This window comes from Panthera tigris, chromosome A1 (genome assembly GCF_018350195.1).
Source record: "Panthera tigris isolate Pti1 chromosome A1, P.tigris_Pti1_mat1.1, whole genome shotgun sequence".
Taxonomy (NCBI): domain Eukaryota; kingdom Metazoa; phylum Chordata; class Mammalia; order Carnivora; family Felidae; genus Panthera; species Panthera tigris.
The window spans coordinates 139,183,765-139,196,873 of record NC_056660.1 but is presented as its reverse complement, the minus strand read 5'-3'; the positions used below and the strand labels follow the sequence as shown (position 1 = coordinate 139,196,873).

Genomic DNA, 13,109 nt, shown 5'->3' with positions numbered 1-13,109 from the left:
GGGGGGGGGGTGGGGGCCGCAGCGCGCGGGCGGGAAGGCTCGGTCGGGCCGCTCTGTGGCTCTCGGTTCCGGGCGGTCTCGGGGCCGCTTGCCCCGCGTTTTCCTGCGCAGCCCAGAGCGGCCGCCTGGGCGGGTCTGCCTGCGGGTGCGGCTTGCGCCGTCTCAGGATTTGTTTCACCTGAGGTGAAGCGCTCTGCGAAGACGCCCAACTCACACTTGAGTGCTTCGTACAACTTTGAGAAACGTCGAGGCTGGATTTGTAACCAACACTTAGAACTTCAGTATTGAATCACTCCTAAATGGGCTTCCAGAATTTTCCTTGGAATAAAGTAAGTCTCTCAGTTTCTTCTCCCAAACCTTGGTATCCCATTTTAATGCAGTCGTGAGCTGTTGGACTCCCCGTCTTGGGTATTATTTCTTAGCGGTTTATAAAATTGATCAAATAGAGTAATCTATTCAGGACAACCGTGTGCCTAGCTCAAATTCTAGTAATAGTGAAGAAAAACGGAGTATTGGAGGACAACCGGGACTTCTGCCCTGAATCCACAGCACCTGAGCACAGTGGGTTCAACGGGTTACAAAATCAAACCAAACAAAACAATGGCACATCTCACATTAGCAGATTCTAGGAGTGAAAAAAAAAAAACCCCCAAAAACCTAAGTCCTCATAAAACAGAACTAGATTTGACCCCAGAACTGACCCACCTTTTTACACGCATGCGCGTGCGCAAGCTCGCGCACACGCACACACGTTTAAGAGAGCATTGTTTATAAAAATGTACAAGATGATTTAAAGAGAAATGAGCTAATGAAAAAAATGTAAAGAAGTGGACATTTTCAAGGGGTCTTACAAGGGTAGACAGATTTCAATAGACAAGGGTTTGGTAGAGGTTGTGTGTGTGTGCACACATATCTAAGGTATGTATATCTATGTATATGAATGTTTTAGGAGTTTGAAATCATAATAAAAAGAGAGGGGTTAGAAGTAAAGCGTCAACACTATTTGCCTCTGAATTATCTTCAGTCTCGCTGAGCAACAATTAGAAATTACATCACATTTGTAAGAACAGTTCAATATTATGGTTTGCTTAACAAATGGAATGTTTCCATTACTCACCATAATAGCATTTGAGTTTTTCTTGAACAACTGTTAATCCAACTGTTTTGCTCTGCATTACAAAGCAAAAGTGATTATCCCTGAATTATACAACAAAAGAACAGTTTTTGCTCCAGGGAAATAAACTCCATTGCTCTGTGAAGTTCACTAAAATCCTACCAGCACCAGGTATGTTCAAATCTATTACCACTTTTCAAAATGGAATATTACTTAAAAAAAAAAAAAATCAGCACTAGGCACCAAGTATGGTTTTCAAAATGGAATATTTCCTCAAAAACCATTTTTTTAAGCCTAAGGTTAATAGTAATATTTGGAGCCTTCTTCCAAATACTTCCAAGCCACCCAAAAGAGGCCACACACAGTAATAAAACATTTATAATGCAAGCCAATGTGCAATAAAGGAAAAGAAATATAATTCCTTCTTTCTGGAAGGCCCATCCCTTAGAGCCCAGCTTGAGTGCAGCCACTTACATCAGCCACCACCTGTCTTCCCAGAGAAAAACAGTAAGATAGTAATAGACACCACTCTTTGGTTACATATTATTTATTCATTTATAGGTCATCAAATGATAGTAGCACTAAGCGCCACGCCATTCACTTCACACCTAGAATTCGGAGATCAGTGAAGACAGCCTAGGATCTCTAGCAACCTGCAATCTAGTGGGACAAGACCACAGCAAAGCCATAGTGAGGAGTTTCAGTGTCCTCATAGAGAAATGGAAGCACAAAGGAATGACTGATCAGCTTTTCCAGAGGGCAGGGCCCTCTCCTGAAAGCAGCCCCTGGACTGAGTTGAAAGATGAGTAGTTGTGAATGGTGGGAGACAGCAAAAACACATTCAGGAAGCACATTCAGGACAGAGGGAGCAAGCTTCATACCAGAGGGGAGAGATAGCTTGGTCTCTTCAGGAAACTATAAGCTGTGCAGTCGGACTTGAATGGCTTTGAATGCCAAGCATATGTTTGGAGTGTATCATGGAGAATGATATGTAGCAGCTAGCTTGTACTGGCTTGCAGGATCAGATTGTTAAATTTTCAGGAACTTTGTGAATTGCTTTTTTATTATGATTTTGGGTCACATATGAACAAGTGTGTATAAAATATGTATGTACAGCTTAAGGAATTTTTTTAATGTTTACTTATTTATTTTGAGAGAGAGAGTGTGTGTGCAAGTGAGCAGGGGAAGGGGCAGACAGAGAGGAGAGAGAATCCCAAGCAGGCTCTATGCTGTCAGCATAGAGCCTGATGTGGGGCTCGACCCCACAAACTATGAAATCATGATCTGAGTCAAAATCAAGAGTGGGACGCTCAACCTACTGAGCCACCCAGGTGCCCCTAAAGAATATTTTTAAAGGCAACCTCCATGCAATCAACCACCCAAGAAATGGAACACTGTATCCCAGCAGCTCTATGTACCATTCCCCAATCACATTTCACTATCTCCCTAGAGAAGAAACCTTTATTCTAACTTTCAGGACAGTAACATACTTGCTTTTCTTAGTAATCTGATCTCATATGGATAAATCCTTAACACAACAGTTTTAACTATTTTGCACTGCTTACAAATGTATTCATGCTGATGGCATGCCATGACTTGCCATCTATGACTTACTTCTTTTACTCTAGATTGTTTGTGATATTCATCTACTGTTGGCTTACTGCCTTCATTTTTGCCACTGTATAGAATTGAATTGTTTGAATAGACATGAATATACAATGGTAGAATTAAATTAATATCTGGTTTATTTTCCATTTTTGGCTATTACAGTGCTGCTAGTTTAGCAGGATTCTTACACAGAGTCATGATACCGAGGCTTTTCTTTCCAGGAGGCAACTTTCTTCATGCTGGCATTGCTCAGTTGGGTTTGTACCTGAAGAACTGAGCCCCGAATGTCACGTGGCATAGTTCTTTACATATTTTTTACTTCTTTGATTAAGTGGTCTCATGTCACAAGGTTGTGAGGGATGTTGTCATGTATGCTTATAGCCAGGTTGCATTGAGGTTGTTTTTTTATTTTCCGTAGGGAGGGGACCCTAGGAGCATTCTTGTACATACTTCCTAAGGAACATGTTCAATATTTTCCCCAAGACATTGTATCAGGGCTCTGAGCAGGAAAAACGTTTGTATTGTGAGATGAATTTAAGGACCATTTACAAAGGTGTGGGGGAACCACAAAAGATACCGCAGCACCCCAAAACTAATAAGAGCAAGGCTCTGTTGCCACTCCCAGGCTGATGGGGTGAGGGAAGGAAAGGATTATCAGAAACTGAAGAGAGCAGAGAACACAGTATAAAGAAATTGTGACTAGGGGCACCTGGGTGGCTCAGTCAGTTAAGCATCTGACTTCAGCTCAGGTCGTGATCTCAAGGTTCGTGAGTTTGTTGGGCTCTGCACACTCAGTCTCAGTGCAGAACCTGCTTTGGAACATCTGTCTCTTTGTCTCTGTCTCTCTCTCTGCCCCTCCCTCACTTATGCTCTCTCTCAAAAATAAACATTAAAACAAAAAACACAAAAAAACAGTTGTGACCTTCGGTCAAGGGACCTAACCTGCTCAAGATGATCATACCAAACTTACATGTGGGAATAAATACCCAACTTCATCTGCTTTCCTCCCTGAAATCTCCTGTAGTGGTTTCCCCGTTGCCATGGCCCCTTACTAGACAAAAACATGGTCAAGGGCCAATAATTTGGCCAGTAATTTGGAGAGCAAATGGAAGAAAACCAACAAAGGTGTTTATTTAGGAGTGCAGTTGCTAGCTTAAGTGTACACATCTTCAAATTTACTGAAGAAGGGCAAACTGTTTTCCAAAGTGATTGTTTTCAAAAGTAGAGTTTACATTGCTCCACAACATTACCACAATTTAATATCATTGGATCTTTTCATTTTTGTGAATCTGGTAGGGATGTAGTGATACTTCCTTGTGGTTTTATTTTTTATTTCCCTATTTCTAAATTGGCTGAGAATTTTTCATATTTCGTGGCCATTTGGACTTCTTTTTATGTAAAGTGACATTTAAAGTCTTTTGTCCAAATTTCTATTGGCTATCTGTCTCTTTCTTACTAATACAGAGGAGTCATTTTTACCTTCTGGATTATATATTCTGGATACTAGTTTGGGGCCAGTCAAATGTGTTGCAAATATGTTCTCTCAGGTGGTTCCCTATGTTCTGACCCTCTAAGTAGATAAGATCATAAGTGGTTATTCTTTGTAGTTTTGCTGTATTTCCTAAAAATACCTCAAAGCAAAATCATAATGAAAAGTAAATAAGTTGGATACATTAAATAGAAGAGAATGTGGAGAGAATTCGGGGCAAAGAGAATCAAAGACAAAGAATCAGAGGTGAGAAAAGAGTAGAAAAGTAAGAAAACCATTTTTATTGGCTAAAAGATCAATGAAACACTTCCAATTTTATTTTAAATTATTATTAAATATTACTAAATGATAACATTCAATTACATGAATCACATAGCTGAAAATAATTTCATATTTAAAGTTGAAAATACAGTAAAAATAAATCTGAGGCAAGATGGAAAAAACAAAATATGATACTATTAACTTTTCAAGACATTAAATCAGTGCTTTACTAAACTTAATTTTGTACAGAATTGAGATATATAAATCACATAAGAACTCTGAACTTGCCATAGCATAGGATAATAATTAGGCCTGAGACTGGCATAATAAATATAATAATACAATAATTTAAAGTCAGTTACCACTTTGGCCAAAAGCTGTATGAGATTCTAATTTAACCTATTCCTAAAATATTATTTCTTTATAAATTCAGATAATGAGCTATAACATGAAAAGTAGGAAAAGAGACAACAAAAATATAAGAGGCAAAAGATTCAGTTCTTTAAAGGAGTAACAGAAAATGGCTTCCATTTCATGTTTCAATTAAATAATTGTTTTTTGAAAAAAATTCTATTAATAGCACAAAAGTATTTGCAGTAACTACGATGATCACTATTAAGCTATCTTCTTTCATTAATTTTAACAAAAATGTGATAGAAATATAACTAAGATGAATGAGATGCTTTAATACACATTAATATTTTGAATTACTTCTTTCTAAAGGGTTACAATAAAAATAAAGTGAGCGTACAATTTATCCTTTTTTATAGATCTGTGTAAAGTATAAACATAACTGTTAAGAAATGAAATACCACCACTTAAAAGTCCTATACAGAAATTAACACCTTGAATCTTACACTAAATATTGTTAAAGTGAGCCACATGCTTATTCATAAAGGAATTCTAAATAAAGAAATCAAAGGGATAATCAAATTTTAAAGAATTCTTTTAACACAGAAGATAATACTGTGATATTATTTTCCTGAAGATAACGAAACCTTCATGCTTGTTCTGCCCAGCTAATATTCTTCATAGAACTTAGAATAAATTTTAATTACGAAGGCTCACAAGGTATTTGAATATCCCAGGAGGTAAACTACGAATATATGAAGTTGTAGAAGTTACCAAAATCAAATATAGCAGTCCAATGCCAACAAAGTGGTTAAGTGCTGAAATATTATTATGCTAACATAGGTTTGTGAGAACCTCTGAGAGCCCTTATAAATATATTTTTATATTATAAAATGTAATTACGAAAAAAATCACTTTCTGATTCCATTCCTAATTTCTCATTTTAAAATGATCTGTAACAGGACTGATTTCTGATTGATGTATAATAGAAGTGAAATTCTCTTGGTTATCCAAAATGTGTAAAGAAGTAAACTAGTCTATATTCCAAATTCATATGAAGGAAATGTCATTTGGGAAGGAATTATTGCACTTGTCTTTCACTAAATGAATTTGTAAACTTAATGAAGAACAAGAGATTTGTTGACTATAAAGTAACAAGTTTCAAGTAAGAATAAAATGTTCAATGGTAAAATGTTCAATATTCATTTAAAAAATGTATCAAGAGTGTGTCTGGGACTGTTTGGTTTTACTTTCTTTGACGACGAGTACATTCCTGGCCTGGAATGAAAAAGAACAGCAATTAAAACGCAAGAAGATATTTTTTAACTGTTCTGCAAATCACTGATTTTTAAAATTGTACTTGATTTATAAGAGCAGATTTTAACATTCCCTAAAAATTAGACCTCAAAATATAACAATTTTATAGCCAGCTTTGTTAAAACTCAAATTAGCCATACCTTTTTGTTTTTGTTGCAGTCTTTTGTGCTTGGCCTAAGGTATCTTTAGAGGAAAGAAAAGTCAAGAAATTCCATAATGAACAACATGAAATAATTATAAAGCTGTATAAAAATCTAAAGAGGTAAAGCTGACTGATTAAAGATAATAAAAACTTCCTTAGTACCACATAATTTATATGTAGACATACCAGAAACTAACTTTATAGCATTATTTCTTTGTAATTTACTTATTTTATCAGTATACACTTAATTTTATTTTTGAAGTTGAGTTAGACTCAGACTACCAAAAAACAACTTAAAGAGGCTTTCTGGTTGTGTGATTATAGTTAATTTACCACTGTGCCTTGGCAAAAGTTTTCTTAACGAATTTTTCTTTCTTTTTTTTTTAAATTGAAGTATAATTGACACACAGTGTTCTATTAGTTTCAGGTATACAACACAGTGATTCAACAAATGATATGCTGTGCTCACCACAAATGGAGCTATCATCTGTCACCATACAGTACTATTATAGTCCCATTGACTATATTCTCTATGCTGTACCTTTTATCCCTGTGACTTATTCCTTCCACAGGAATCTCATTTTTTATGAGATCACTTAGCTCCCTGAATTTATGAGTTCGTTCTGTGCTAAATCAAGCCCCAAATGGAGTTTTCCCAAAATGTAAAATCTAATGGCTTCGGTTAATTCTAACCTAAGCTAATAAGGTAAATAACATTTTCCTAAATGGCAGCATACACAAACTATCCCTTTAATTGTATATGCTTCATATTTAACAACAATCTCAATTTTAATAAAACATTCCTATATAATCAAGTTCTTTAAAATGACTACAGGGGGCGCCTGGGTGGCTCAGTCGGTTGAGCGTCCGACTTCAGCTCAGGTCATGATCTCACGGTCCGTGAGTTCGAGCCCCACGTGGGGCTCTGGGCTGATGGCTCAGAGCCTGGAGCCTGCTTCCGATTCTGTGTCTCCCTCTCTCTCTGCCCCTTCCCCGTTCATGCTCTGTCTCTCTCTGTCTCAAAAATAAATAAATGTTAAAAAATAAAATAAAATAAAATAAAATGACTACAAACTCACCAGTACTTTTGGTGCTTTCTCTGGGTTGATTAGCTAGATTATCCTTTCTCAGTTCCTGGATAATGCCTTTATTTAAGCATATATCCACATGCATATTGAACAGGTTAAGATCTGAAGTCTTTTGTTCCAGGTTACAAATAGGACAAACTAGAGCTTGGGTTATTATCACTTCGGGTAAATAAGGCTGGGGGGATTCTTGCTGACTTGACCCCATATCTTCCAGTGAAACAGGGGAGAAAGAATTCTGATAATGTTGCTCAGTATTAAACGATTTTCTTGGAAAAACAGCACATTCCTCTTTGCTGTGCTTATCACTTAAAGCACCTACACTTTCTGCTTTAGGTGGGTTACCTTTAGTCTCTACTAGCTCTGCACAATCTACTGAATTGATTCCTGAATGCTTCTGATGGGTTTCATAATCCTGCTTCTCATGGAGTGAAAAAGAATGATGTACATTTTCTTCCCTGTTAACTTCTGTAGAGGAAGCATGTGAGCATGAGAACATTTTACGGTCTTCATTAATTGAAGGTCCATCAAGACAGGCATCTACATGTTTATTAAAGGCTTCCAGACTGATGCTTCCTTGCTCCCTAAAGCAAATGGGACAGGTAAATATCTGAGACTTATTTGAATTCTCTGATGTTTCTAAATTCTCGTTCATCTTCTTTAAAACTTGGAATGAATCTGATGTCTGTAAACTTTGTGTATCCACAGCTTCACACTTAAATGTGTCTTGTTGGCTCCATTTCCTTTCTGATCGCTTTTTATCAAAGAAGCTCTTCTTCTGAGACATTTCTAGAGGTTTTAGAAACTGATCTTTGTCAGTTTTCTCTAGCATGTGCCCAGTAGCTGACAGAGCTTGGTTTCCAGCCTGTAAAAAGCCAATAATGCTCCTTTGTTGCTGTTTCTTGTCTTCTTCATTGGGAAAACTAGATAACCGTACACCTAAATTAAACCAACCACAATTAATTGCTTAACAAAGCCAATTCACTCAGAATGCATAAAAATATTTTGCATAATATTGTTGTGACATATATACAAAAGGCTGTTTAGAGAAAAATAATAAGCAATACTGCATATTTTCTGAATTAAAGGATGAGTTTTCAAAACAGGTACTTTGCATGAAATTTACATTCCTTTATAAAACTGGGTGTCACTAAATAGTATCTGTTGGGAGTTCGCATGATTATATAAGTCTTTCAATTAACATCTGACATAAGTTACCATTAAAGATCAACTAACTGAGGCACCTGGGTGGCTAGTTGGTTAAACATCTGACTTCTGCTCAGGTCATGATCTCACAGTGTGGGTTCAAGCCCTGCATCAGGCTCTGTGCTGACAGCTTAGAGCCTGGAGCCTGCTTCAGATTCTGTGTCTTCCTCTCTCTGCCCCTCTCCCACTTGCACTCTGTCTCTCAAAAAATGAATAAACATTAACAAATTAAAAAAAAAAACAACTAATTGGAGTCAATTTCAAAAACTCTTTAGCTCTTTTTTAGGTTCACAGCAATAGTGAGCAGAAAGTGCAGTTCCTACATATCCTCTGCCCGCACCACGCACAGCCTCCTCCAACTGACATATTGCACCAGAGTGGTACATTTGTTACAAATGATGAACGTATAGTGACACAACATTAACACTCAAAGCTCATAGTTTACATTAGGTTCACCCCTGGTGTTGTACATCCTATGGATTTTGACAAGTGTTTAATGATTTGTATCCACCATTATATAATCATACACAATAGTTTCACTGCCCTGGAAGTCCTCTGTGCTAAGTCTATTTATCCCTTCCTCACCCCTAACCCTTGACATACACTGATCTTTTCACTGTCTCCACAGTTTTGTCTCTTCCAGATTTCATAAGTTTGAATCAGACAGTATTTAACCTTTCAAACTGGCTTCTTTCTTTTAATAATAATAAATGTAATATAATAATATAATTTACATTTAAGGTGCCTCCATGTCTTTTTATGTGCATTTTTATTGTTTCCAATTTTGGCAATTATGAATGATGCTGTCATTAACATCTGCTCTTTAGATTTGGGGTCTTGTTTTTAGTTTATTTATTTATTTTGAGAGAGAGCGCAAGAGAGAGAGACAGCACAGAAGGGGCAGAGGGAGGGAAAGAGAGAATCCCAAGCAGGTTCTGCACTGTCAGCGTGGAAGCCCAGGCAGGGGCTCGAATTTCGGAACCATGAGATTGTGACCTGAGCCAAAGTTGGAAGCTTAACGGACTGAGCCACCCAGGTGCCCCGGCACTTTAGCTCTTTTATTTAACAAACTTTATTCAATCAATTTCAAGTGTGTGCTGTCTTTCATACATGAAAGCATGGCTAATAATCCACTCTTAGCAGTAAAGTTGGCATTTGGAGTGATTGTCCATATACCTCCTCTCACCCAATTCTCTTTAACCTAGTGTGATATTTTCTTGTTTGCTACAAAAGTATTAATGTGTTTATCATAAGGTGGTGCCTCAGATACCAAAACAGTATTACAAAACATAGTGAGTATATGCACTAAATTCACTTTCATAAAATCTGAAAAGTTTAAAATTCTGAAACATACCTAGCCCGAAGGATTTCACTAAGTAGTAAGGAAAAGAACAACTTTATCTGGTTCTTATGGGGATTAAATTAATGAGCATTGTTCCACCTACATCAGGTTCTAAGAATTAAGAAAAATGGCAGCATAGGTACAAACTCCTCAACAGGTTTAAGAGATAAAACGAAGGAGAGACTATTTCCCAAGTTAATTTATTTGGGAAGGTCTAGCAGATTTAAGGAAAAACAAGTCATACCCATAAGTCTTAATCTCAAGGGATGTGGAAAATCAGCATCGATTTCTGTTCTTAGCAAGTCTTTAGCAATAGCAAATATTTCTTCTGCAGTAGAAACAACAGATGAAACTGTACATGCACGAGTTTTTACTTCAAAATTTACATTCTTCAGTTTAATGGTAACAGTTCTACCCTGCAACAAACAGAATACATTGTTACATATGGCTTTCTAACTTCTAGAAAAAAGTTAATTTGTAGGTAACAAAAATTTAGAAAGATCTCTTAAATACACATAATATAGAAGTATAATCAATTATTTATAAAACATGGTAATGAAATCTGCTAAAAAGAATAACTGAAATATCTAAAAATCCCATTTTAGCCAATAATTATTACTCCCCTCACACTTACTGTGTGTCTACTGTATGCTAGATACTATGCTAAACCATTTGCACACAAGAACTCCCTTTACAGTTACTGTTTAATGGGTACAGGGTTTCAGTGTGGGATAATGAAAAAACTCTGGAGATTAATAGTGGTGATGGTTGCACAATATGAATGAACTCAATATGACAGAAATGTAACTTAAAAATGGTTAAAATGATAAATTCTATGTTATGTGTATTTTATTACCCCCTGGAGGTTCTGAGTGTGGGTTGACTTATTAACTCACTTCCAAAGAACAGAGTATGAAAGGGAAAAATAGTAACTTCACAGTGGAGAAGCCTAGCAAACACTAACTTAACCAGGTGACAACGGTTAGTATCATTTATGATACCTTGTAGTTATCATATACCCTGATAGGATGTAATGAGGACAGTTCACTTCTGGTACTCTTTCTAAAAATTCATAACCTGGTCTAATCATTAGAAAAACATCACCCAAACCTGGATGGAAAGACATCTTGCAGGATACCCGGCCAATACTCCTTAAGACTGTTAAGGTCATGAAAAACAAGGAAATACTGATAAACTTTCACAGATTAGAGGAGATTGGGAGACACGACAACTAAACACAGCGTGGTTCCCTGGACTGAATCCTGGAACAGAAAGAGGACTTTAATGGAAAAAGAGTAAAATCCAAATAATGTCTGGAGGTTAGCCAATAGAAATGTGCTAATGTCAGTTTATTAGCTTCGACAAATGTACTGTAATAATATAGCTATGATAATACAGGGTATATCAGAACTCTCTATATTATCTTTGCTACTTTTCTTATAAATCTGAGATGATTCCCAAATTACAGGTTTATTAAAACAATTTTTTTTAAAAATCTTCACACTCAGGTATGATAGAAAAGGATTATAAGATATATAATGTACTTATATAGATATCCCATTCTTTGTAATAACCTTTGTTGTTTTGGGGGGTTTTTTGTAATAACTTTTGAATACCTTTGTGCTACACTTTGTAAAAACGCCACCTCTGGTTTGAGAGTTTGGAAAAATACTACATATAGATTGTTGTGAGTGAAGGTTATAAAATAGAAATTCAGGGTCTTCAAGGTTTTGTTCTCAGTATGTTAAACAATCTGGAATTCGAGAATTGAAACAAAATGCCTATTTTAGAAAATCGTTGTCTACCTGAGGAAAACATTAAAAGATGGTTGGAAAGACATTTATAATAAGTAAATACAGTTCTAGGGAAATCATTGCTTTATTCTCTAATGCCATTATAAGTCTGATTCTGAACTTATTCAAATGTACTCCTCAAGTAGTATAAACTCTGGAATTATACTGGAGCCAGCCCACCCTCCTAAGTTGTTTCTTCATCGACTGATCTCAGTATAGGCCTCAATTATGGGTCAGAATTGAATTTGTCTCTCTTGGGGATACTCTATATTTCTCAATTTATTGAGAAACTGAATCTATCTCTATTGGGGATTACTCTTTATTTATTGGGGATACTCAATATTTCTCAATTTGTACTCAGATGCAAAATCTAACTCTTCCTTTAAGGTAGTATTTTATTATTAAAAAATGTTAAATCTAAGAACACTACATCTAAATAAAGTACCTTTAATCCTTCTTTCTGCAGATCTTGAGCAAGTTCACTGCAAAGTTCCTGGCACAAGCTATACTGTTCTTCTGCTTTACTCATTTCACTGAATGTCCTAAAAAGACAAGAATGATTTTGGTGCACAGAGTAAACTATAATTCAGGATAATTTAGGAATGAGATAGTATGTTTTAATGGCCTGTCATTAAGTTATATTTTTCTGCAGTACAAAACAAAATTTTCAGATGAACTAAGATATAATTAAGAAAAAACATCTAAGATCTACATGAATAATGGGAGATCATTTATAGTTAAACTGATTTCACCTATAGTAGTTTTTTTAAAAGGAGGTTAAAGTCTGATATATCGCAACAATAAGAGAAGGGATAAAAACTGTGTGATCATTTCAGTATCTGCAGAAAAAGCATTTGACAAAGTATGACATCTACTCATGATAAAAAAAAAAAAACTCAACAAAGTAGGTTTTAGAGGGGTGCCTGGGTGGCTCAGTCAGTTTAGTGACCAACTTTGGCTCAGGTCATGATCTCACAGTTCGTGGGATCAAGCCCTGCGTTGGGCTCTGTGCTGACAGCTCAGAGCCTGGAGCCTGCTTCTGATTCTGTGTGTGTGTGTGTGTGTGTGTGTGTGTGTGTGTGTGTGTGTGTGTCTGCCTGCCCCTCCCCCATTTGCTCTCTGTCTCTTTCCCTCTCAAAAATAAATTAAACATTAAAAAAATGTTAAGTATGTTTAGAGGAAACATATCTCAACATAAAAATGCCTTATATGAAAAACCCATAGCTAACATCATATTCAATGGGGAAGAACTGAGAGCCTTTCCTCTGAGGTCAGGTACAATACAAGGATGTCCACTTTTACCACTTTTATTCAACAAAATACTAGAAGTCCTAGCCACAGCTATCAGACAACAAAAAGAAATAAAAGGCATCCAAATTGGTAAGAAGTAAATCTTTTCAC

General features: G+C 36.3%; 1 protein-coding gene across 5 annotated transcripts in view; it reads right to left on the bottom strand.

Moving 5' to 3' along the window:
* Positions 1 to 4,506: 4,506 nt before the first annotated feature.
* Positions 4,507 to 13,109, bottom strand: part of POLK (DNA polymerase kappa) — a 72,988-nt gene continuing 64,385 nt past the window's right edge. For all 5 annotated transcript variants that reach the window (XM_007079836.3, XM_007079838.3, XM_042988513.1 and 2 more), the window contains exons 11-15: positions 12,154 to 12,250; positions 10,160 to 10,331; positions 7,362 to 8,306; positions 6,281 to 6,323; positions 4,507 to 6,101 (exon numbers count right to left, since the gene is read on the bottom strand). In XM_007079836.3, coding sequence (XP_007079898.2) covers positions 6,026 to 6,101; positions 6,281 to 6,323; positions 7,362 to 8,306; positions 10,160 to 10,331; positions 12,154 to 12,250 — 1,333 coding nt within the window. In that variant the 3' untranslated portion in view covers positions 4,507 to 6,025. The remainder of the gene's footprint in view (positions 6,102 to 6,280; positions 6,324 to 7,361; positions 8,307 to 10,159; positions 10,332 to 12,153; positions 12,251 to 13,109) is intronic.